General features: G+C 36.5%; 2 protein-coding genes across 10 annotated transcripts in view; one reads left to right on the forward strand and one right to left on the reverse strand.

The window, feature by feature from the left end:
• Positions 1–26,633, forward strand: part of PHTF1 (putative homeodomain transcription factor 1) — a 65,023-nt gene extending 38,390 nt beyond the window's left edge. For 5 of the 6 annotated variants that reach the window (XM_003409590.4, XM_010589586.3, XM_023547485.2 and 2 more), the window contains 5 exons: positions 442–528; positions 7,671–7,826; positions 10,095–10,190; positions 10,613–10,738; positions 11,269–26,633. In XM_003409590.4, coding sequence (XP_003409638.1) covers positions 442–528; positions 7,671–7,826; positions 10,095–10,190; positions 10,613–10,738; positions 11,269–11,289 — 486 coding nt within the window. In that variant the 3' untranslated portion in view covers positions 11,290–26,633. Of the gene's footprint in view, positions 1–372; positions 529–7,670; positions 7,827–10,094; positions 10,191–10,612; positions 10,739–11,268 lie in introns of those variants that run through there. The other variant, XM_023547487.2, reaches the window with a different exon arrangement.
• MAGI3 (membrane associated guanylate kinase, WW and PDZ domain containing 3) overlaps positions 18,223–26,794 on the reverse strand; it is a 257,635-nt gene continuing 249,063 nt past the window's right edge. For 2 of the 4 annotated variants that reach the window (XM_064282403.1, XM_064282402.1), the window contains exons 20-22: positions 23,051–23,189; positions 21,879–21,969; positions 21,147–21,228 (exon numbers count right to left, since the gene is read on the reverse strand). In XM_064282403.1, the coding sequence (XP_064138473.1) occupies positions 21,920–21,969; positions 23,051–23,189 (189 nt within the window). In that variant the 3' untranslated portion in view covers positions 21,147–21,228; positions 21,879–21,919. Of the gene's footprint in view, positions 21,229–21,878; positions 21,970–23,050; positions 23,190–26,794 lie in introns of all 4 variants that reach the window. The other 2 variants (XM_064282401.1, XM_064282400.1) reach the window with 1 other exon arrangement.

Raw genomic sequence — 26,794 nt, forward strand, 5'->3', positions numbered from 1 at the left:
GACAGAGTAGAACTGTCCCACAGAGTTTCCAAGGAGCACCTGGCGGATTCGAACTGCTGACCTCTTGGTTGGCAGCCATAACACTTAACCACTATGCCACCAGGGTTTCCACAAAGCTGATAGGGGTAAGTAAATAGAACGTAGAAAAGGAAAACAAAATTTAAATTTCCTTGAGCAGAGTGATAAATATTGTATTTTTTTCTGACTTTTGGGGAAATATTCCAGCTGAAAATATGCTATTGAACCAATCACTCCTTAATTTGGAAAGGCGTGCATTTCAGTGCTTAATTAAAGTTGAAAATGTCCAAAATATTTAAAAATCCTATTAGAAACTCCTTATATCTATAAACTTCTATTTTCACATTAATGCAGTAAACTTCAGAATGTTAACGATGTGAGGACAGTGATCCAGAACACTAACGTACGCGTCTCACTCCACAGAGACGGGGTCCACAGCGTTCAGTTGATGTGGTTGTGTCTTCGGTCTTCTTACTGACACTTTCGATTGCTTTCATTTGTTGTGCACAGGTAAAAGTTTTATAAATAAATAAATAAATTTTTAAATAAAAATTATTAAAAAAAAAGTTTTATCTGTTTTAATGAAAAATGAAGATTCTGTTATAGGGTTCACCTTCAGTTTTAGATCAGGTCACTGTGTGTTTAAGTATATTTATTTATTTTTTAATTTAATGTGTGACATTTCTTTTGGAAACCCTGATGGTGTAGTGGTTAAGAGGTACGTCTGCTTAATCAAAAGGTTTGAATCTACCAGGTGCTCCTTGGAAACTCTATGGAGCAGTTCTATTCTGTCCTATAGGGTCGCTATGAGTCAGAGTCAACTCAACTGCAATGGGTTTGGTTTGGGTTTACATTTCTTTTGCTATTTTGGATACTTGTTAATTTCTGTAACTTTTGGAAATGTAATAAAGGTAATTTTGAAATCCCTTAAGACTCTATGATCACTCTCATTTTAGGTGGTAATTTTTGACTGATAATATAGCTGTTAGACAGTATTACTTGCAATGAAGATCTAACATGAGCACACTGTTTTAGTATCAGTTGTGAGACAAGTGGAAAGAAGTTTGAGGTTATTTAGTTATCATTTGAATGCTGTATGTTTCAGGGGTTTACTTTTACTATTGATATTTTTGTCTGTTGTATCTTTGTCTGAAAATAGGTTCAATTGTTACTTGTGTGTTTATTTTCCAGAAGTGATTTTTAGTGTAGCTGAACAATAGTATAGAGTTGTTCTGTTCATTCTAGTAGCCACTAGCCACATGTGGCTAATGAGCACTTGAAATATGACTAGTCCAAATTGAGATGTGGTTTAAATGTAAAATATCAAATTTCAAAAATAATACAAAAAAGTAAAATAGCTCATTGATCATTTTTATATTATAAATATTTTGAATATATTAGATCAAATAAAATACACTAAAATTAATATCACCTGTTTTTTACTTTTTTAATATGGCTTCTAGAAAATTTAAAATTATGTGTGTGACTCACGTTATATTTCTATTGGCTGGCACTGGTATAGAGGTGCAGGTTCCTCTCCCTCAGTGACTAGGAAACCTCCAGTTCTCCAGTTACCTTATCCCCTGGAAAGTTCCAGATTTTGCCTATATAGTAGGGAGGGGGTGGGGGGAGAGTAAAAAGAAATATTTTTCCTACTTTTCTTGGATTGAGTATTATTAATCTTTACAGAGGAAGACCTGGCTTAGCATCTGTAGTGCTTACTTTAGCAAGGATCTACAATGACTAGTATGAATCTCTATCTTTCTATCCTCTCTCACTTTCCAGTTTTTAAAACGTTTTGAAACTGAAGACTGCTAGAACAGACTACACCTGGCATCTTGGACTCTGGCTTTCTACCTTTTCACTTTTTCCCTATTTCTTAGGAGGCAGCATAGCTCTCTTAGCTGAGGTAAAAGCCACTCCTCTGGAAAGGCATCGTTGGACTGTTGATCTTTGTGATTGCTGGGCTCTCTGGTGAATCATAGATCATTACACTTTCTTGATCAGGTGCGTTGACACCACTGCCCACCCTCATTACATCCAGAGAACATACTCTGCATGCCATATTGCCCAGAGTCTGAGTGAGAAGCTACTCTTAGTTTGTATTTCTTCCCTTCTCACCATTCAGTAATGCCTTGTTTTCTTTTCATACCGTCTTCACAACATCTCTGCTGTGCCAGCTCGCCTCCTCCCACCACACGGAGGGTGTGTCAGGTGTTCTTCCCTTAAGCCTTCCTTGGTTCTTTACTCATCATCTTCCTCTCAGATCTGAGTTTTCTGAGAAGAGGAGTCATTCCCTTTTGTTGAATTGGACAGATCCTCTACTTCAAGTGGCAAATGGTGGCGAAGTCTTTGGTTCTTCGTAACCCCTAACCTCTTTTAGATGAAATTTTGCTTGGAAGAGAAGTTAGATTCTTTGGGTTCTTTTTATAAGTTTCATTTATAGGCACAAGGGCCCCCCTCTTTTTTTTTTCCCAGATTTTATTTCCTCTTGCAGTTTTCATTTAACTGATTTTTATTCAGTGCTCAAAAAATATTTGTTGAAGGTTGAATACAGTGGTGAGCAGGACAGACATGGTTTTCTACCCTCAAAGAGCTTATAGTGTAGCAGGAAAAATAGATACTGATCTAGCAATTACTACATTGTTGGATGGATACGATGGTTGAGGAAGTTTGGGGTGCTATGGGAGCACATAGCAGGGGGACTTCAACAAATTGTAGGGTAAGGTAACTTTCCTGATGAAATGATATTTAAATGGAGACCAGAGTGATGAATTGAAGACAGTGAGATGCAGGGAGTCAAGGAGTAGACTATGGGAAGAAGAGCTACAGGCAGAGGGTACCACATGCACAGTTTCTTTTCTTTTTTTTGAAGAGCAGTATGTTTGAAGAATTAAATGTTAGTACGGCTGAAATATAGAGTGCTCTATAGTGTTTTTTTTTTTTAGTGTTAGAAACAAAGTTATCAGTACATATAGAAGTGTCTGGGACATAGTATGGACCCAGAATACTTGATTTCATGAAGAGAAGGCCCTCCATATTTATTTATTTAACTTTTTATTCAAATGTAAGAGACACAGAAAATTGCACAGATTTTGAATGTATAGCTTGATGAATTTTCACATTACATGTCCTCAGCCCTCAGATAAAGAAATAGAACATTATCAGTCCCCAAGAAGCCTTCTTTGTGACCTCTGTAACTATCAAATATTACTTTTGTCTGTTTTGAACTTTATAAGAATGCAATCATAAAAGTATGTATGCCTCTGTATCTAAGTTCTTCCACTCAACATTTGTTCAACAGCAGTTCATTGCTTTATCAAATTCTACTGAATGAATATGCTACAATTTGTTTTTCTATTTTACCCTTCATGAATATTTGGGTTATTTCCAGATTTCAGTTATTACGAATAAGGGTCTAATGAACATTCTTGTATATATCTTTCGGTGGCTCTATGTTCCTGTTTCTCTTGGATATGTACATTGATGTTGAATTTCCAAATTGGAAGGTAGGTATAGGTTTGGTTTTGTTAGATACTGCCAAACTGCTTTCTAAGGTGGTTGTACCAATTCCACACCCCCAGCACCAAAGTATGAGAGTTACAGTTGCTTCACATCCTTGTCAGCACTTGGTATTGTCCGTCTTTTAAAATTTAGCCATTCTGATTGGTGTGTAATGGTTTTAATTTGAATTTTCCTGGTAAGTAATGATGTTGATACTTTTTATAGCCTTTTTAGTTTTTCAGATATTCTTTTTGTAAATGCCTTTCTATCTTATTTACTTATTTATTTTTGCCCATATTTTTATTAGGTTATCTGTCTTTTCCTTACTGATTTGTAGAGTTCTTACATTTTATCAGTAAAAGTCCTTTGTTGGATATGTCTTGCAGATATCTTCTACCAGTCTGTGTCTTGTCTTTTTTCTCTCTTAATGACACCTTTTGATGAATAGAAATTCTTCATTTTATTATCCAGTGTATCAATGTTTTTATTTACAGCTGTCACTTTTTGTGTCCTGCTTACGAAATATTTGCTTACCCCAAGATCGTGAAGGTATTTTCCTAAGCTTTATTGTTTTACCTTTTACTTTCCACCTGGAATTGATTTCTGTGTATACTATAATGTGGGGGTGGGGGGAGAGGGATCAAGATTTTTTTTTTAATTTATTGAAAAGACCTTTTCTGCACTGCCCTGAAGTGCCATCTTTGTTATAAATGAAGTGACAGTATATGCGTGGGTCTCTTTCTGAACTTTATTTTCTGTTCTTTCAGTCCATTTTTGTCTATCCTTATGCTACTACACTGTCATGATTACCATAGCAATATTATAACTCTTGATATCTGGTGGTATAATGGTCAAGAGCTATGGCTGCTAACCAAGAGGTCAGCAGTTCGAATCCACCAGGCGCTCCTTGGAAATCCTATGGGGCAGCTCTACTCTGTCCTACAGGGTCACTATGAGTCGGAATCGATGGCAACCAAGTGCTGGTTGTTTTTTTTTTTTTGATACTGGAACTACAGTTCCTTCAGCTTTGTTTTTCTTTGCCTTGGCTGTTCTTTCTTGGCTTTTGTATTTCCGTATAAATTTTAGAATCAATTTTCCCAAAAACTATCTGCTGGATTATAATTGGGATTGCATTGGCTCTACAGATCAATTGGAGGAGAATTGATTTATTTACAGTATTGAGCCTTCAAATCTGTGAGCATTTATATCCTTCTATTTAGGTCTTCTTTAATTTCTCTTATTATGTAGAAATTTTGTACATGTTTAGGTATATTCCTATGTATTTGATGTTTTTAGATGTTACTGTAATAGTATCCTTTTAACGTTTTTGGTTTTTTTTGGTTACAGGTATGTAGAAATACAATTTTTGTATATTGACTTTGTATGCATTGACCTTGCTAAATTCATTTATTGTTTCTAATAGTTTGTCTCTAGATTCTTTGGGGTTTTCTAGGGACACAATATGTCATATGTGAATAATGGCAGTTTTTCCCTTCCTTTCCAATCCTTGCCGTTGTTTCTTTTTCTGCCTTATTATACTGACTGAGATCTCCAGTACAATTTAAATAGAACAAAGGTACCCTCGTCTTGATTCCTAGCTCAGAGGGAAAGCATCTCTGATGATTAATGATATTGAGCATTTTTTCATGTGTTTTCTAGCCATTGTATATATGTCTTGTGAAGTATCTTTTCAGATCTTTTGCGTATTTTTTAACTGGGTTGTTTGTCTTATCGAATTGGAAGAGTTTTTTTTTTATATGTATACTGTATGTATACATACATGCATTGCAAATATTTTCTCCCAGTGTGTGGCTTGGCTTTTCATTTTGTTCATGGTGTCTTTTGAAGAACAAACGTTTTTAATTTTGAGAAAGCTTTTTGGTTAACTTTATTTTTATAGACTATCAGACATACAGAAAAGTTGCAAGAATAATGGGAAGAACTCTTGTGTATCTTTTACCCGGCTTCATCAGTTGTTATAATTCTCCCGTTTGCTCTATCGTTTGAGCCCTTGTGCACGCTTTTGCATGTGTTCTCTCTTTATATACAAATATATTTTTCTGAACCACAGTAGGCATCGTGTACCTTTACTCCTAAATGCTTCAGTGTGCTTTATTAATAAACACTCTTACATAATTAAGTCCCATGATCAAAATCAGAAAATTGAACATTATAACAATATCATTATTCCACATCCCATTTCAAATTTGTTAATTATGTCCTTTATAGTTACTTCTTTTTTTTCTCAGTCCAGGATCCAATTCAGGATCACATATTGCATTTAGTTGTCACGTTTCTTTGGTCTCCTTTAGTCTGGAACATTTTCTTAGCCTTGTTTTATTATCTTTCATGACCATGACATTGTTGAAGTGCATAGGACCGTTATTCTGTAAAATGCCCATCCGTTTGTGTCAATCTGATATTTCCTCACAATCAGATAATCAGTTTATGCATTTTTGGCAGGAATACCACGGAAGGATAGTGTCCTTCTCGTGCATCACATCAGGAGGCACATGATATTGGTTTATCACGTTGTTAGTGGTGTTAGCTTTGATAACTTCCTTAAGGTAGTATCCACTCGGTTTCCCATTTACCCCTTCACCTTTTTTTTTTTCTTATTGTCCTGCATTTTAATTTTACATATATTTTAATCTCACAAAATGTAATTATCATTTTATATAGTTGATTATTCATTTATATTTACCAACGTATTTACTCTTTCCATTGCTTTACAGTATTTTCTACATTTCTGTGTATCTCTGCAATTATTTTCCTTCTGCCTGGATCTTTAGTATTTCTTTTAGTGCAGGTCTTCTGGTGATGAATCCTCTCACCTTTTCTTTGCCTGAAAATGTCTTTTATTGCTTTAATTTTTTAAAAGATATTTTCACTGGGTATGGAATTCTAGGCTGTCTGACCCCCCTCCCGCCCAGCACTTTTAGAATGTCATTTCATTATGTTCTGATATCCATTTTTTCTGTTGAGAAGTCAGCTGTTCCGTCTTATTACTGTTCCTTTAAAGGTAAAATCCTTTTTCTCTGGCCGCTTTTAAGATGTTTTCCTTTGTATTTGGTTTATGTTTTGTGTATTAGTTATTTATTGCTGTACAACAAATTGTATTGCCCCTCCTGAAGAGGTGGGCCTGGGTTGCTACTAGGAGTTACTTTCTGCCTCCTACTTGTAACTAATTGCATAGACGTGAACACACCTGACCCAGACTAAGCTAAAATACTACCTCCTTTGGAAATTAGAACTAAGAACCTGAGAAATTCAGTGGTGGGCTTTGGAGAAGAAAGGTCATTAGTGGTCAGTGGGGCCAGTAGGGTGGCATGGCAGACTAAAGCTGGTACAAGTCAAAGTTATGGGTGAACAGAAAACAAAGGTTGTGCAAGACAGTGGAATTAGCTAAGAGGAGTACAGGTGGGAGCCCAAGTGGCCTTAGGTAGGGGAAGAGAGATGGAGACAGCAGCTGCTTGGTGACTTCCTGTTTTCAAAAGGCTTGCATTTGGTTTCTGTGAGAGTTCCCAGTATATCTTCCAGTAAATTCCACCTTACTCTTGGACTTGCTTGAGCAAATTTCTTTACCTTTCAATCAACAACAACAAAAAAGTAAAAAGCCTTTTTTTCCAGAAAACTTGACATATTAATAACCACTCAGTAAATAGTGGCTGCTGCTGTTCCTGTTCTTATTCAGACCCGATCCTCAGGATTTTCTAGTCACAGAATTTTTTTTTTTTTTTTTCTAATAAGGGATAGGATAAGGTATTAGTAAGTTAAAAGCACTGGGGTGGGCCACATATTTTAGGGAGCTGTACTAGACATAATACAAATTTAATACTTTAAACAATAGTCAGTATATAATTATGAGTGAATGCACTGGTAGCTAAAGTAGCTGGAAATACATTTGTCTTATTTTATTTATTATGTTTTCTTCCTTTGTTACTTCTAGACCCTTGCCATCTTTCATGAGAAGGAGAAAATCTAAGAAACTTAGAGAAATACATAATGATTAATTAAATACTTTGAGGATTAAAACTCTTCTGCTTTGAGTTTTAAAATACAGGTTTCTTGCAAATGCTTTTTTAAATTAGTAATTATATGCTCGTAAGACAAATGAAAAACTTAACTTTTTTTGGTCCTTTCTGTAGGTTCTCCAAGGACATAAAACTTTCCTTAATGATGCTTACAACTGGGAGTTTTTGATCTGGGAAACGGCTTTACTGCTTTTCTTACTGCGCCTGGCCTCACTGGGGTCCGAAACCAATAAGAAATACAGCAATGTTTCGATATTACTTACTGAACAGGTATTGGTTGGTCCCTGCCGGCTTGGTTCACTGGTTAGAGGTGGCATGATAATACTGTAAGATTTATGTGGAGTTGATTAAGGGTAGAGCTGCACAGCCGATTAATGTAATTGCTGTCAATAAGTTGTACACTTATAAAAAGCTGAATTGGTAAAAGTTATGTGATAGATATATGTACAAGGACCAAAAAAAAAAAAAAGTAGTTGCTGAGGCTGCTTATGTACAAACACCTCATAGGATTTGGTTCCTTGGTTTGGAGATTTAGGGTCATGGTTTCATGGGACATCGCAGTTAACTGGCCTGATGTGTTTAGTGCTTCTGTTCTACCTCCTAGTTCATTGCATAGTGCCTAGGGTCTTAAAAGTTTGCAGTTATCCATCCAAGGTCTCTATTCACTGAGAGCAACAGAGGAAGGAGTCAGGTTAGGAGGAGGAAACGGAATGTGTGGCTAATTGCTTCCATGAACAACAGCCTTCTTTGTCATGAGACCAGAAGAAATAGATGCGTGACTACTGCTACGACTGAACATTTTGATAAACAATTCTTGAGAAGAATCCTGATCAAAAGGGGCAAAATGCAGGACAGAATTTCAAATTCTAACGGACTCCAGACTTTCTAGAGCCATGGAGCCTGCAGGAACCCCTGAAACTATTGCCCTGAGATAATCCTTAAACCTTAAACCAAAAATATCCCCTGAAGTCTTCTTAAAACCAAACAGTAGTTTAGCTTAGCTAGTAATTTTTTTTTTTAGTAAAGAATGTCTGCCACGAGCATTGTGCTTTTTTAAGATCTATCTGTATGGGATCAAACTGACAACAGCAACTTGAAGGATTGGATAGGAACCTTAGGAAGCAATGAGTTTATGTTAATGAGGGAGGAACAACTCAGAAATGGAGGGTGAGAATGGTTGCACAACTTGAAAACTGTAATGACTGTCACTGAATTGTACGTGTAGAAACTGTTGACTTGGTGTATGTTCTACTGTGTATATTCTCAACAAGAACAAAAAATAAAATTATATATAAAAAAGTCTCTGAAAATAACACAAATAGTTCAATTATAAGTGAACTACTATACAGTGCCTAAGAGGTAGCTTTCTTATGAAATCTAGATTTCAGGTTTTCTAGCCAAAAGGAATAACAGCAAAAAGATGTTGATTTAAAATCAAATGAATTTTTAAAAAGGCAAAAAAAAAAAAAAAAACTACGGGGAGGATTGAGTCAAGTCTAGATTCTACCACGCTCTATTATATGACCTCCTTGGTCACTTTGCTGTGCTGTGTTTGTTTTTTCTTAATAAAATGGGGATAATATCTTCCCCACCTGCTTCCAGGATTGTGAAAATTAAAATCTAATGTATTGGAAGTATTTTATATACTCTAAAGGTATTTTTATTGATGGTAATGGGCTTTTAATGTCATATTCTACATCCAGTATTACATCTTTAGAGAACTTGTAATTTAAATATGTTTAATAAGCTCCTTGAGTTTCTTCTGTATTAGCCATAGAATACATTTTTCAATGTTTGGAAAAACTTACTCTTCAGTATGTGAATAGATAAGATTGAGAACTGTTTCTGATGGATTCAGAGTAGTATAAACTTAAAAAAAAAAATTCAATTTAGCTGTAAGCTTTAAATAAAAACATTTGATATCATGACTTTTTTTTTTTTTTGCCTTAGAATTATAGTGGAGAATTCTTTTTATAAGGAATAAAATAAAGGTTTAGTAAGTTAAACGCAGCTATCTTCTTTTATTCCACAAATGTTTAATGAGGATATTGGAACCCTGGTGGCACAATGGTTAAGAGCTTGGCTGCTGACTAAAGGTTGGCAGTTTGAATCCACCAGCTGTTCCTCAGAAACCCTACGTTGCAGGTCTACTGTCCTGTAGGGTCACTCATATTGAGTCGGAATGGACTCAATGGCAGTGGGTCAGTGGGTTAATGAGGATATTAGATTTTTGGGGGTTACCAAGATGAATAAAATATAGTTTTTGAATTTAAGGAGTCTGCATGCTAATTTGTCATTGCTTTGATATTTAAACTGCTTCATCATTAATTATTTTTGCTTCATTACATAGTTTTTCTTTGGCAGAGACATGACTGATTAGGGATGAGGCTTGGGTATGTGACATGTTCTGTATAAATGGCTTCTGGGTTTCAAAATTCATTTTACTTGAAAAATAACCCTCCAAATCTGCCAGATTTTATGCAACATATATCTTTTGTTTTCCTTGAAATTTACCGTAGTCTCTATTCTTTCCGTTAGATTAATTTGTATCTTAAGATGGAAAAAAAGCCAAATAAGAAAGAACAGCTCACGCTAGTAAACAATGTATTAAAGTTGTCCACCAAGTTGTTGAAAGTAAGTAATATCCTTTGACACATTTTTATGATCATTTAAGTTAAATCAGTGGTTTACATCTGGGAAGAGACCCTGCTAATAGATGGGTGTGCTAGGCTGTGTACGTTACAAATGCTGGCCTGATAGTTTTGAGTTAATGACTGTACAAGAAAAAATTTTCCATCTTTAGTTACTCAGGTTCTGATGATCGCTGATGTCTGTCAGATTTTTTAAATTACATTTTTCTACCACAACTGACATATTTCTAAAATCTGCCTTAGAAAGCTTAGCTAGTGGAAAAGTAGGTGAGAGTACATTAAGGATTTTTTGATGGTAGCTCTTGAGTATGAAGGACAGACAACCTCAAACAGCCATCTCGACACATGGCTGTTTGGCTACTGAGAAACCATGTATCTCATTCCAGTTCTTTCTTGTTTTTGTAGGAACTGGACACACCATTTAGACTCTACGGACTGACAATGAATCCCTTAATCTACAACATCACACGAGTAGTTATCCTTTCTGCTGTCTCAGGGGTTATAAGTGATCTTCTAGGATTTAATATAAGAGTAAGTATGACTGCCACTCTGTAGCATCTACCTTAGTCTTAAAAACTACTGTACACAATAATCTTTGCTCTTCACATGCTCTTTTCTTTTTACTTATTTGTGTCTGGCATGGGAATGACTTTTGAGGTAAAGAAATAGGCATTTTGATTGATGGTCCACAGACTTTTCAGCTTAGTTTTTCTTATTTATTTAAGTACAATAGACAGTGCTTTTGAATGGAACACAAAATCAAGTTTGAATATCATGTCAGTTTAATAGCTTGGATTGGGTAAGGGCCTTCCTCTCATCTAGGGACATGGCCAGCGGCAGAATGAATGAAAACTAAAAACACAAGAATGCTGTGTGTCATTTTTGATCCTGAAAGTTTTTTATTTTTTTTTCCCCCGTGATGTTCCATGGTTGCTACTGACATAATTGGTATCTTTTTTCCTTATATGAAGGGTTCTTGGTTTGTAGTTAACATACGTATATGTATACACCCCCACTTGTTTGCCTTGAAACTAACTATTTTGGTAATTTTCTCTTCTTAGCTGTGGAAAATTAAATCATAAACTGAGTCATTTGCCGGGACTTTCCCCTTGCTGGCATCACTACTTACCTGTAAGGGAAAGAGATGACTCCAGAAACAAGTGAGAGCGCTACCTGCTTGTTCACATGCCGAGGTGCCCTCAGCTCTGCCAAATCTGTCCAGTGGCGTTTTCAGAGGAACAAACGCTTCCAACTGGGTGTGCATACGGAAAACATTTTTATGGTTTTGAAACCATATGAGTAGTCAGAAGACTAAAGACTGTGTGTTATGGTAACACAAAAAAATAACTTTCTAAGTTAGCAAATTTATTCTGGGCACTTCAGTGCCATTATATTTACATGGAAAGTCTTTTGGGTAACTATGGTAGATGCCCAAACGTGAAGCAAATATCCTTCATTGGAAATATGCAAACTCAATACTTTTCAAAGACAACCTATGGAATTAGAGATTTCATTTCTCTAGCAACAGGAGAGCAAATTTAAACTATTCTAGGTTGGCTCCAAATAAAAGAACTTTACTGGATAATTTCAGTTTCTAGGCTTTTTTGTTGTTGTTGTTGAAGGAAAAATACAACCTTTTTAAACTGCAAGTTTCTGTTAAACTCTGGAGAAATTTTTAATTAGCTTATAATTTTGAAGTTAATCCAATAATTGTACAGCTATTAATGAAAGTCATGCATACAATATGCCACGCAATTAGCATGAGAAATCTAAGCATATGGATACGTACTCATCCGTGTCCACCGTACATGGTTTCCATATAGATCATCTGAGCTGTGTTTCCTGTCACAGTATTAAGTGAAGCATTAATAGTGTATCTGTTATGCAGCGTCATGTGTCAAACCCTCAGTACAATTTCAGATCTTCAGTGTCTATAATCAGCTAAGCTATACCTTTGATGATTTAGGTCCTCTTAGCACCATTCCCTATTACACACACAGGCACATAGACATATGTTAATGAAAACTCTAGTTGTCTACTTATAACTCTGGCTCATTAATTTACCTGCTCTGAAGAATTTAGTTGAGGCAAATTGAAAGCCTTAATTTTTTAATTATAAGCTTTTATAAATTTTTAATGAAAATAATTTAGAAACCTAGTCATTTATTACATGTAAAGTATGTACTCGTGCAAAATCAATGCATCAGTTACATACATCCCAATATGAAGATCTGTGAGGGTCAAAGATGAATTGCTGAGGAGTTCAGGGATTGAGGTCAGACCTTTCTGGGTTCAAATTCTTGGCCCTACCATTTATTAGCTTCATAATCTGGGACAAATCACTTAACCTCTGTGTGTCTCAATTTCTTCATCTGTTAAAAGGGAATAATAATTACCCACTAAGGTTGTTAAGGTTAAGTGAGTGAGATTATCACGTACTTATTGAAGTGCCAGGCACTTAGTAAATCCACAATAAACACTTGTTCTAACTATCTAAAGCCGTTTTAAAAATCTCTTACTGATAGGTTCCTAACTGTGAAGATCAGAAAGTAGGAAGCACGGTTGCTGAACTAGAAGTAAGCTACCAAAACTATGCAGCAATTCTAAATACTGCATGATGCTATGAAAAAAAAGAAAAATTTTAAGGAAAAACCCCATTTTAGTGATTTACCTTTACAAGGAACTGTTCAGTAGAGGTATTTCAGTGTCCCAACATATGGCTCATAGAAGTCATGCTTTTACTATTTACCATAAGGAAAAATGGCAACTCTCAAATCCAAACACAAGATTGAGCTCAGTGCAGATTCCAGATGAAGAAAGCTGATGTTTTTTATCTTTTTCTTCTATGAAAAATGCTGTACTGTTTTTATTTACAGTTTTACACGATTAATTCTCTAACTTAAATTCAGTATTCAGGATACATTGGTTTACTCTTGTGCATTGCTTCAGTTACGGTTCTGATGATGTATAATTGGTTTACATTATTTTTTCAGATGGATAAAATTTTATGCAGGTATAGTTGCTCATGTCAGGAACTTGTAAATCATTCCTGACTCCTTCCTCTTCATCATACTGCACACCAATCAATCATCAAGTCTTTTAATAATTATCTTCCAAATGTATTTCTAATCAGCCCACTCTTTTCCATCCCTACTTCCATCTCTCTAGTCTAAGTGAACATAGTTTTGTTTGTTTGCATGAGTTTCTGCCGCTTCTGCTCTTACATTTGCATGGCACCCCTTTCCCCAAACCCAATCCATTCTTCTCAAAAAGGTAACGCGTCCTTTCTGAAATGCAAGTCTCAACATTTGTAATCCATTAATGGCTTACTATCACTTTGAAGATAAAAATCCAAAACGCTTTTACCAAGGTGTACAGGCTGAAGCTGTTGAAAAAGTCTTTATTTTGCCTTTACGTTTGAAAGATATTTTCACAGGATATATAATTCTAGGATTAAAGATGTTGTTGCTCCACTGCCTCTTGGATTGCATTGTTTCTGACAAGAAATTGGCTGTCATTGTTCTCTTTGGTCCTCTGCATGTAACATGTTTTTTCCCCCCTCTGGCTGTTTTTATCATTTGATTTGAGCAATTTGATTATAAATTACCTTGACTGTAACTTTACTCATTTTTTTTTGTTTGTTTTGTTTTCAAGTTTGTTGAGCTGTTGGATCTGTGGGTTTGTAGTTTTCATCAAATTTGGAATAATTTTGGCCATTATTTCTTAAAATAACTTTTATGTACTACCTCATCCACTTCTTTCTGGGATTCCAATTTATATGTACATTAGGCTGCTTGAAGTTGTCTCACAGATCACTGATGCCCAATGTATCTTTTTAGCCTTCTTTGTTTTTCATTTTGGATTATTTCTATTGCTATGCCTTCAAGTTCACAAACCTGTTCTTCTGTACTATCTAATACACTGTTAGTCCTGTCCAATGTATCTTCCATCTCATGTTTGATTTTGATATATATATGTATCCTCCATGTCTCTCCTTAACATGCTTACTCTTTTCTCTACCTTCTTTAAGAGAATGAATATTTTTATAATTGGTAAATAAGGACATTAAAACAGCTATCATCTGTATAATTTTGAAATGTGTTTCTAATGATTGATTTTTCTCCTCATTATGGGTTATATTTTCCCGCTCTTTTGCATTCCTGTGAATTTTTTATTGGATGTGTATCATTGGCTATTGGATTTTTGTGTGTATGTGTGTATTTTTGTATTATTTTAAATATTCTTAAGGTTTTTTCTGGAATGTAGTTAAGTTACTTGGAAACACCTTGATCATTTCAAGGCTTACTTGTAAGCTTTGTTAGGTGGGCCAGAACAGCTTTTAGTCTAGGGCTAATTTTCTCCATGACTGAAGCAGTTCCATTCTGAGTACTCCACTTGATGTCTTGAGCATTATGAGGTTTCTCCAATTTAGCTGTGGGAACATGAACTAGTCCCATCCTTTTGTGAGCTTTAGGAATTTTTCTGCCTGCTTCTTTTTGGTGGTTCTTTCCTTGTTCTTGGATAGTTTCTTCATATGCCTGAGCTGATCAATACTCAGGTTAAGACTTCAAAGGGAATTTTTTTGCATATCTTTGGAGCTCTTTCCTCTCAATGCAGCTATCTTCTGATACTCTGTCCAGTAAATTGTAGCTGCCTTGGCCTCCTCAAATTCTCCTGTCTCCTCAATTCAGCAAGATTGCTTGATTCTGTTTAGGTTCCTTGTCCTTGCAACGCAGCCTGCAAACTGCTTCCCAATAGGCTGAGGCCATCATAGGGATCATCTCATTTATTTCTACCATCCTGTGTTGCCTATTGTCCAGTGTTTAAACCCTTTTTTTTCCTACCACTTCGTCCATTTTTTCAGTTGTTTAAGGTGGGAGAGTAAATGTTTTCCACCTTAGTAAAGGAACATTTGCTCAAGCCAAAGGCTTAGTGTTTATCTTTGGTTCTTCTCTCTCTCTCTTTTTTTTCATATTGTATCCGCCACCAAGTTGTGTCAGTTCTCCATTTTCACTGTTACTGGTTAAGCTTCCTTCACTCTCACCTGGACTACTGTATTGACCCACTGGTCTGTTTCCATACTTGCCTTCTATAGTCAGTTCTCTACAGCTACCTGAATGAGCTATGGAAACAATAGTTATATCATTCCTCTCCTACTTATACCCTTCCTGGTTTCCCCTGCAGTGGTCTCCAAAGTCCTTATCAGTCCTGTCTCCCTTTCCAACTTCACCTCCTCAATACCTTCTAACCACAGTGGCCTCCCTCTTTGTTCATTGTACCAAGTTCTTTCTCCTATCAGCCCTTTGTGCAAGCTTATTTTCTCTGCTTAGAATCATTTTTCTTAAGCTCTTGTGGTTAAGAGCTGGCTGGTTTCTCATCTTTCAACTCCCAGCTTAGATTTCAGTTCCTCGGAGGAACCTCCTTGGTAACCTTAGTTAAAATAGTTCTCCGTTTCATTTCTGTTGTCCTATCTCCCTGTTAATTGCTTTGATGCAGTTATCACAATCTGATAATCTTCTTACTTTTTGTCTACTTGTTTGTTTTCTCCGGAAAGCTGGGACTTTTTGTTATGTGCTCCATCACCAGAGTACAGAACTGTGCCAGACCCATAAAAAGTAGGTACTAAATAAAAATGTGTTGAATGAATGAAGAATAGACCTCAAGTAATTTTTTCTAAGGATGGGAAAGTTCTAATTTCATGGTTTCTCTACTCCTCCCCACCCCCATGCTTCACTTAATACCTGTATAATAATTTCTAGAAATTCGGACTTTTTTTTTTAAGATTCCAAAAAAAGGAATGAGAACTAGTATATTTTGGTAATATTTACCTGTTACTGAGAAATTACACCAAGATGTAAAAACAGAATGAGATTAGGCCATTCATACATTAAATTGGAATAGTAGTACCATACTGTGAACTAAACCCATTGCCATCAAGTCGATTCTGACTCATAGCAACCCTATAGGATAGAGTAGAACTGCTCCCATAGGGTTTCCAAGGAGCACCTGGTGGAGTTGAACTGCTGACCTTTTGGTTTTGCTTACCGCTGTGCCACCAGGGCTCCAGTAATACCATAGAGAGATAAGAAAAATCCCTGTTGACTTGATTTTATAGTTTGCTGTTTACTGGGAAAAAACTATCCCTCCTAAAATTGCTATGGAGGTATAATCTCTAACCTTCCTAAATATGTACATTATTGCCCATGTTGAACATAAACTAAACACCACTATTGACAGTCAAATAACCAAATACTTGCCTAATTGGGATATGGTTCTCTTAATTTTCAGAGACATGTAGAAAAATTCTAAATTCCAGGATGTCTGACAAAACATTATTATGGGTTTATGTTTTTATTTTTGGTTCATTGTGTTTAGAGGTAAGTGGACTTTTGCACTACAAAAATAACTCTCTTGCAAAGTCATGAAATTCTTTTTTGATATTTTTTAATCTGCACACTCATAATGGGCCAGATGGGTACACTTCCAAATACAGTGTGTGATTTGGGAATATCAGGAAGTAAATTCATTAAACTTCATCTCTACATGTATTGACTAGTCATTTTAAGTAATCCTTTGCTTCCTGCAGTTATTGGTGCCCACCTTGAATAATGAAGTTTGAATTTTACAAGTGTGCAATAACTATAAACCTTATCCTGCAGCATGCCCTGAGCCTATAAGCTGTAATAAGGTATTACTCAAGTTAACAAATGGTTGTCCTTTATTAAAGACAAAATAAGCCTCTTGATCTGTGAATTTGCTAACAGTTCTGCTTGACGTTAGTGCAAACACTGTAAAATAGATATGTACCCACAGGATTCTTTGTCAGAATATAGGTTTAGGTTACATTAAGCCCTCGGGACTATGCTTTGTAGTTCTAAATATTCAGCGTTCCCTATTAGAATCCCAAGTCTTTCTAAGCCTTCATACTTGCACAGACAGTAACACTGAAAACAGATCCAATCAGTAGACATCGTAAACTAATTCAGCAAGCTAAACAAGGATTATATATTTCATGTAATAATTATGGTGTACATTAAACTCATTATTTTGCTGATAAACCTTAATATCATAACCAGAAAAGAGCTACTTAAATGTTATTGCTTAAAAAGCATGGATTATTTTTAGGCATTGGCACATGCCATGTTGATGTAAAAAGTTACTCCAATGTATTTCTTACACCAGAGTGAAATGTCACATTTTGTGACCGAAATCTCTGTTTATACCAGTACTCCTTAGTTCAAGGAGCATACTGTGAACTAAGCTTTGGCTTAATCACACACATCTTTGTGGAAGATGGTCATTCAGCTTAATGAATTTAAGTACGCCTTGCTTACCCTGGTGGTGTAGTGGTTAAGTGCTACGACTGTTAACCAAGAGCTCAGCAGTTTGAATCCGCCAGGCGCTCCTCGGAAACTCAATGGGGCAGTTCTACTCTGTCCTATAGGGTCGCTATGAGTCTGACTCAACGGCAGTGGGTTTGGTTTTTTTGGTTTGCTTTCTTTAAACCCTTTCTTTTAACCCTTGCACCACCAGGGCTCCTTAAAAACAAGTATAATCTAGACTAAATAAAGTTACATTTAAAAATCATGTGACTTGCCATAGTCAGATGAAATAGGATTTTGTGACCTTGTGTTAAATGGACTTACACTATATCTATTAGAAATGTCTAGTAACTGAATTTCCAACAAAACAAGCTGTTTCTTCCTGACAATGTAAGAAAGGATTCTGGTAGCGAATTATTTATGCATAGCCATTTTCTTTACAATGAAAGGTTTAAAATAAGTTATTTTAAAATAAGATATTTAACTCAAACCAGTTTCAAGCTTTATATATTGATAAAAGTATAGCTATACAAATAAAGTCATCATTATAAGAGTTTTATAGTAGAACTTTGAGTATTTGTTACTTGGAGGGACAAAATCTATTTGAGGACTCAGACCAAGATGGGAACTAGCTCCACAAAGAGAAAGCAACATGAAACAAATCTAACAGTAAAAGAAAGGAAGGCCATGAACTGTTTTTTGTTTTGTTTTTTAATATCTATATAAAAAATAACGAGCGATTTACAGATCTCTTTCTCTAATCAGAACCTCAAGTGTATATATAAAGGTACTGTACACTATATAAACATTTACAACCAGTACATCCATATTTTCCTTAGCATTCCAAGGCCACATTGCTAAGTCAGTATATAACTAGTACAGTGACAGTTACTTAGGAAGAGCCACATCAGACTGACAACATATGACATCAAAGTTATGTCACAGGTAACAAGAAAAATAGGATTTGTATCACTAACTGTGGACTATAGGGAAAATAAACCATTTCTGTGGTACTAAATTCTTAGCACTTATCAAGCCTCCTAATTTTGCTCTATTCAAGTAGTTACAATAGGTGGGTGAATACCATTCCGGATGAAAACCGGATTTCAAAAATCTCACTCTGGGAAGCATATCTTATCTACAGGGACTGATTGAGTTGTTATATTAAAGGGTTTCACAGTCAGACTCTTGAGAGGGAGGGACCTGGACAGAATGTGTTTCACAGCAACAAGATGAACCCAGGGGACAGAACAAGTAGATTCAAATACTCCATAAAATGGTTTTCTTCTGAGGATGATCCTGTATTTATAGATGCCACTGAATGCTGCACCAGGGGACTGAAAAACCTGGATCTATTTTATGGAGTTGAAAAACTCTCTACCTTCCCACAAATGTATTTAATTTTAATTAGACTGTAATGAAAACAAAACAAAACAAAATTTGTACAAACTAAGCAGATGTTTAGTCTCGCCTTCTTGTTTTTAAACAAAAAAGTTATTAAGGTAGCTAGCAGTTAAATAAGATCCAGCAAGTACTGTCCACCACCACTTTGTCCTCGCTGGGGAGGCCTCACAAGGTTCAGCTTCTAAACACCCAGACTTGTGCGGCTGCTGCCGGCTGGGCTGACGCTTTGTCTGGCAATGGGCTCCGAGGCTAGTTTCATGATTAAGTCCCTCGCACAATCTATACAATATTTAGACTCTTCAAATAAATATGTATTAAAGACTAATGACTTTAGTAGTAGGTATGGCCAAACGATCCAGAAATAGCAGTGTGGTATTTTTTCTTCTAAGAGCAATAATCAGTACTTCCCATGCTTTTTCGTGGTTTCCTACTGAGATAAACTGAACCAGAGTGGGGTCATCTAAGATGCTGTAATACATCAAGGATGGAGGGGGATTCTTTATTGCTTAAAGCACTTCCTCATTTTGAACATTCAATTATAAATAATATCTTCAACAGTTATTCAAAACACTTTATCCAGCCAAATTAAAATAAGAAGCCAAAAGAAAGCGTCAGTGCCTGCCTACATTTTTTTCCCTTAAACTAGTGATGTTTTGGGGGTTTTATTTTTAAACTGGGACACTGTCAGTAACTGTTAGAAGAGGCGACTGCCATCTTTAAATGGTGAGCTAACAATCTTTTCTGCAAGTACTCAAATATTTCTTTCTGTAAGCATGCAACATGCTATTGAGAATATCAACTTCCAAGCCAAACTGAGCTTTTTCATTACTGTGGAAATATCTGAGTGAGAAGGATAAAACAGACATGGTACAGTAGATAGCTTGGCACAAATACAAAGTGAGTTGTGATTACACTGTCAATATCAACACAGGTCATTTGTTCAGACACTCACATAGACGGGCTGGGCAGACTGAGCCGGGCGTGTCCGATGAGCACAGACGCAGCTCCTTCCTGAGTGCGAGGGGAGCAGCCCACAGGGGACAGGTGGTCCCTAGCAATCCTAAAGGCCCTTCATGCAGCCTAGGTAACTCGATGCTCAAATTAAAATATACCTATGTGTGTGTAAGAATTTCTGGAAAAAAATGACTTTTTTTTAATGCTTCTTTTTAGTAAGAAAAGATTAAAACTTGTTTTTCTTTTATACTAAAGGTCACAGCCGTTTCTCGGCCACACCGGTGCCTGTGACTTTATTTGCACTCGGCACCTTCCAGGGCCCTGGAGTTATTGGTGTTTTCTTAACTGGAGAGCTACTTTCAGGTTTGACCCCTCCGCCCTCTTTGATTTTGTCAGCTGCTTCTAGTACTTTCCCTTTGTGATCTTCTATTTTGTTTAAAATCATTCTTTCTTCAGGTGCCTGCTTCAGCTTCTTTTCTGATACTTTGACATTTTCTCCTATTGGTTTTTTTCCTTTTTCATTTTCAGATACTACTTGACTAACAGTGTTACTAGCCTTTTTGGGTGGAAGAGACTTCTCATCCAGCCGCTTGCTTTTTTTCTCTGGAGACCCTGTTCTATTTTTTCCAGACTGACTCTGCTTTATATCTTTCCTGATGACACCTGATTTTTCTTTCCTGTCCTGAATCTGCTCAGCTTTGTCACTAGCACGGCCCCCCGTGCGTCGAATCTCACCCTCTAATAATCTGGCTTCGGCATTTGGTTGGTCTTTGCTACCTTCACTTTTTTGCTGCTTTCTTGGGCTAGCAGACCGTCCTCGGCTTTTCCTGCAATGATCTTGTCCAGAACCTGCTCTGGTGCTGACCTGACAACTCTTATTCTCCCCTTTCCTTGGGCTGAGTGACCGATCCCTGGGTCTTCTTTTGGGATCATTTTTTTGAGGACTTGGAATCTTTTCCAGATGTTCCTCTGAATATCGACTGGCTGACTTTTTGGGACTAGCTGATCTACCTCTTCGTGTAACACCATTTTCTACTTTTAATAGATTCTTCTTCCCACTGTGCTCACAACTGTTGGGTGGATCCCTCTTATTCACAGTTTTCTGGACTAGAGACCGATGCTTTATCTCACACTCATTTTCATTCAAAGTGCTTTTCTTTTCAGGCACAATGTCCTTCAATTCTTCTGCCTTTTCACAAACCTGAACTCTCATTAAAGGTTCTTCAATTACCGGCACATGAGACTCTTCAGATATGGAAGCAGAATGTGTAGATGGGGGAAATGGAGACTGTTCATCATAAATCACATTTGAAGCTGAAGGATTACTAATATCCCAATCACCTAAAAAAAAAAAAAAAAAAAAGGACAATATGAGTGGAACACTATTTAATTTTAGAATTATAAACAGAAACAATGAGTTCTGAACTTTGATAGCCATTTGAATTGTACTGACCGCTTAAACAGCCTGAGTGTGGATGTTTTATAAATACAGTTTATATCTGTTTATATCTATGTATATATAGGCAGATGTGTAGTCATCTGTACTCGTACATGAACTGTAGGCTGTTTACATACACAAAATAGCAGTTTTTATTTTTCCAATTACTGATGTATATAATTAGTGAGATAAATACATAATGTATAAATTATTTATCAGTAGTAAAGCCCAATGTTAAACTTATTATAAGAAATAAATAAAATTGGACCAAATTACCTGGTCCAAGAAACTTACTAATTATGCTATTACCAATGGATATAGCTCAAGAATATGCCAAAACCACTAGTTAATAAATAAGACCAAACTGTGGTAACTAGAATGAGGTTCATGGGCATTTGTAAATAATTTTTCTTGAGTTAAGCTATCAAATTTAATGTCAAAAGAAAACTGAAAAGTACAGAAGGTAGGAGTAGATGTATTTAATAGCATCATTTTTAATTAAAAAGAAAAAAAAAAAAAAGAAGGAAGAGATTTACAAGACATGCACATTTACCAAGTCTTTTTAAGGAAAGACCAAGAAAAGCCCTGAAAGCCTTAATGTTGCTCAGGTTTCACGTAGGAGCACAGACCGGAAGGAGCCAAACCTGAAGAAGGAAGAGAAAAAGCCTAGGACTATGTAAAAAAAAAAAAAAAAAAAAAAAAAATCACAGTGCAGTTAGCAAAGATGTCACTGGGAACGTATGATTTACAAGCAGGTGGTGGAAGATAATACAGTCAGAGAATCACAGGCTGGAAGGGGACTGCAGGAGGTCATGTCTACATTTAACCATCAAAAGGGGGGGACCGTGGCGGGGAGGGGGTACTAAGTGGATGTGATACTGCCTTTATTTCTAATCGTGCACTCAACTAAAAAAAAAAAACCCACTGATTTTCGAAAACAAGGAAGTTTAAGATGAGTACAGTAGTACAGACAGGGTCCCAGGTCCAACTCCTTGTCTCCAGGCAGGGCTACAGTAACTTGTTTTTGAAAGGTGACTGGAAAAGCCTTCTTATGCTACTCATTAAGAGGGAAAATTATCTTAATGTAAGGAAATAATTAACATTTGTTGGTAACATGTAATTAGCTATGGAGGAGAGAAAACTGGGATGTTCTAAAGAGATTTTTTTTTTAACAATATTGTGTTTTAGGTGAAAGTTTACACAGTAAATTAGGTTCCCATTTAATAATTTTTTATGCAGATTTTTCCGTGATACTGCCTACAATTTTCACAATGCGTCAGCATTCTCATTATTTCCATTCTCTTTGTTCTGTTTCCATTGATCTAGCTTCCTTTCTCCTCCTTGCCTTCTCATCTTTGCTTTTGGGTAAATGTTGACTGCTTGGTCTCATACAGTTGAAGTTCTGAAGAGATTTGAAAGGTTTTCATGGCATTTAGATTGTTTGCCTCTAATGTCCTTGTTTTTTACAGGCACATTTCTCTACAAAAGCAACTATATGTTTTCTTTTGAAATCAGCTTAAATATATTCTATTCCAACAAAAGTCCTGCCTGAAGTCACTTGTTTCCTAACACCATAATAACTATGCTTCATAACTATCTTTACATGGTCCACCTCTGAATTAGCTAGTAAAATACCTATCCACTCCAAATCGACATTCCTTTGTTTTCTGCTGCTCCCCTCCTTAACACACAACTTTTCAGCTATCACTTGGCTACTTTACTTACCATGGTCAGGTATCAAGCCAGTTCCTGGCCTCAAAAGAAGAAGAACTTTATTTCCACCAGCCTGAATGAGCTCAATTGCTCGAGTATGTGTGATGCCTTGTGTAGGTTCCCCATTGATTTCAACAATCTGGTCACCAACCTAGACAGGAAATAACCAGTCACAGAACAAATGAAACTATGCATCCTTCTCCAGTTCTACTCTGTCAACTCTAGGCCTGCTATGTGACTCTCTTTCACTGGTAAAGTATGTCATTTGTATGTGGTGCTATCATGCTACAGTTGATGAGGAGTGCAGAGATGGTAGTAAAAAAAAAAAAAAGACAACATGCAATTTTATTTCCTCTATAAAAATCTTACACTGGAAGGTTTTATATGACCAGTCAGTCAGGATCTGGGCATCTTGAAGTCAAGACTCAAATTTTAAGTTTTCCACTGAAGGTTAGTGGTGGAAGAGGTGGAGTGAAGAGATGAGGTCTCTACAGTAATCCAAATGACAGCACAGAGCTGTATCGATCAACCCCATGAAGGGTACTTTTAAACTTGAGCTGAATCTTGGATTTATTTCCTAAAACCTGGGCAGATGGCTCTCATCTTTGAAGCTCCCCCCGCCACCGGGAGAACTGTCTGCTCCTTCCTTTGTGCTGCCACCATACCCTGCACCTATTTCTATTACATGACCTGTGCAGTGCTTTAGTGCACATGACAAACATCTGCAAACACTACAAACCCGCCACAATAATTTCTGAAACAGGAAAACAAGAAGGATTTTGGGAAAACACAATCCAATAATTATAGTAAATGTTTACTTGAACATATCGCCACATATTAAATTTTCTTATAAGGGGAGTAGCAAGGAAGTGAAGTATCTGTACAACGGACCTCCTCCATGTTAAACACATTTAAGACTTTTTAACTTTTTTAACACAAAGAGAAACAAAAACATCAAGATAAACTTCAATGGGCAGACCATAAAAATCTTTAATAAGTTAGGGTTTATTCAAAGTATTATAATAAGAAAGAGAGGAAGGATGAATGTCTAAATCAATGTGGAAAAGATGTCTGGTGGCAAATGAACACGACTGAAGAGTTCTAAAGGCCTAAATGAGTTAATATTAACTAGTGTGAAAAGAAACTGTGAGGAGCTAGAATCATACATAGTGGTGGAATGAGCAGAGCTGGGTTAACCAGACTACAGAATAGGGAATGTTGAAGACACTCTACCCGCCTCCCCCCAGTGAACAAACATAATGAATGTTACTAATAGATAATTACAATTTAAGAGACACTAACAGGTATACAAAGAACTAATTTGCTAAAAATTAGAGTTTCAGAAAAAAAAAACAAAATAGCATTGATGCCATAAGCAGGTAAATAAACTGTACTAAAACATAGCCTTGGAATGGAATATAAAAGAGTTTTACTTTCAAGTATTAACCAAAGAAAGATATCTCTAAAATAACTACAGGTATTCTTGTTAGATCTGAACCTTTATATAAAAAGGACTTCAAAAGCCACAAAGAAGAGTGGAGAAAGGGCTTTAAAATCAGCCAAATTAAGAATTAGTTCTTGTCCTTCAGATTTAATGAAGGGCTTGGGGTGGGAAAGGGAATCTTTGAAAAGGAGAGACCACTGTTACTTGGGCCTTGACCAAAATGACTTATATGCGAAATATACAACATGCACATATTCAACTTTTTCGACCTATAGAAATGGCCATTTCATATAATTCAACTTAGTATTCTGAAGGAGACTTCAAGCAAGGTTTAGAAATAAGGAAGAGATTATAGTAGACTGAAAGAAGATGAAAGCTACTCTTAAATATTAATACTCTAAGAATGACATCATAGGATTTCCCATAGCGTTGCAGACTTCCATGCTAACAAAGGCCAGATGGATGAGGAAGATAAAGGTAATAAGCTCAAGAAGCAAATCGGCTGTGCTTCTCATGCCCCTGCCAGCAGAGGAGGGTTCCAGTTTTTCATGGTTAATAATAAAAATTCACAGTACCAAGAATGACAAATGTTTATATTAGTTAAGATTATCTTCCAGTTTAATTTAAAAGGAAGTAGAGTGTATTATAGTATAAAAACCACATAAACAAAAAGATAAAGACAGTCTAAATGCAAACATTAAATAAGAAAGGAGTGCATGTCCTCCTCAAGTATATTCAAGTCTTTTATAATGTAACAGTTATGAACATATATTTAGTAAACATGTAGCTGTAGGAATTCTACCGATCACATCCACAGGCAATGTCATTAGAAATAAAGTAAAAGGTGACCATCCCTTTCCCCAACAGGAGTTAGCCTATCACCTCCAACATAAGGAAGTCCAAAATATAATATAATAGCAAAGATGTTTTTTAAAAACAATGAAAATGTACCTACAACATATCAAATCTGGTTTTATGCTGCCAAACCACTACTCAGAGGAAAATGTATATCTCTAAGGCAGGAGCCCAAACGCATATGCCTGAGGGTCACGGCTAATAACATAATGCAGTATGTATAACTTGAAGTCATTCAAATTTATAAGTTTGTCGCGTGGTACTGGGCAAACAAAGCATGTCTGCAAGCTGCCAGTTTGTACCCATAAACACTAATATTATCTGACAGTCAGGGGCCTGTGGGCCCACGGCACAAACAAGGTGAAGGCTTTCTGGGAAAAAGGTCCAGGAGGTCAGAGCCATGAGCCTGTGTCAGTTACAGCACAAATGCAGGTATCTGAATAAGTCTGGAAGCTATGATCTTGAAACAGACATTCTTCTACATGCAAGTTCAGCTTCAGGGTGGCTGCATGCATGGATTGATGACTTTTCTTTATGAAAAGGGGTCTTGCTGCATTCCCTAGAGGGGGTGGACATGAGAACATGTAAATAGGCCCATCCTATGAAAAACCTAACCTGTTGCCATCGAGTTGGTTCTGACTCATAGCCACCCTACAGGATAGAGGAGAACTGCCCCATACAGTTTCCAAGGGGCACCTGGTGGAATTGAACTGCCCACCTTTTGGTTAGCAGCTCTTAACCACTTAACCACTATGCCACCAGGGTTTCCATCCTATGAAAAACCCAAACCAAACCCATTGCCGTCGAGTCGATTCCAACCCATATTGACCCAGAGGAAGGATGGGGGAAAAATTAAGGAAATCAAGATAACATCAGATGTATTAAGTGGATCTGAACAGAGGCCACTATAGGGCCAGCTTCCTCGTAAAGCTAAGGTGGGGAAATAATAGGAAATTACCAGAAGCAGACTCAGATTCAGCTAGAGGTTCAGTTCTAGAGAACAAAATGGGGATATGAGGAGTAATTTTGAGGGGAATTTGAGGTCTCAGTGTTGGCCAGCAAGACTCACAGGGTAGGAAAGTAAATAGAGAGGATGATACCTCCCACCCTTACTGACTTAAGCATCAGCCGAGAGAGCTGATTTGTCTAATGAAATGTGAGCACAAGTGATATGTCACTTCTGAGCTTGAAAAGCTAGTGGTTTCATCACCCTGTGCCTGGAGACTGAGACAGGGGCTGCTCCTTGAACCTAGACCAAAAATGAAGAAAAAATGGAGAAGAGACGAAGTCAACATGGATATGAGTGAGAAACAAAGGTTTGTTGCTGTAAACCAGTTCACTGTTACATAACTTAGTCCAATCTAACTTATACAAGACATTACATAAAATAAATATTTATTGATTAAAACTGTAAAAAAAAAAAACTAAGCTTGGAAAATGTATTAATATGAATATTT

This window comes from Loxodonta africana, chromosome 3 (genome assembly GCF_030014295.1).
Source record: "Loxodonta africana isolate mLoxAfr1 chromosome 3, mLoxAfr1.hap2, whole genome shotgun sequence".
Lineage (NCBI taxonomy): Eukaryota > Metazoa > Chordata > Mammalia > Proboscidea > Elephantidae > Loxodonta > Loxodonta africana.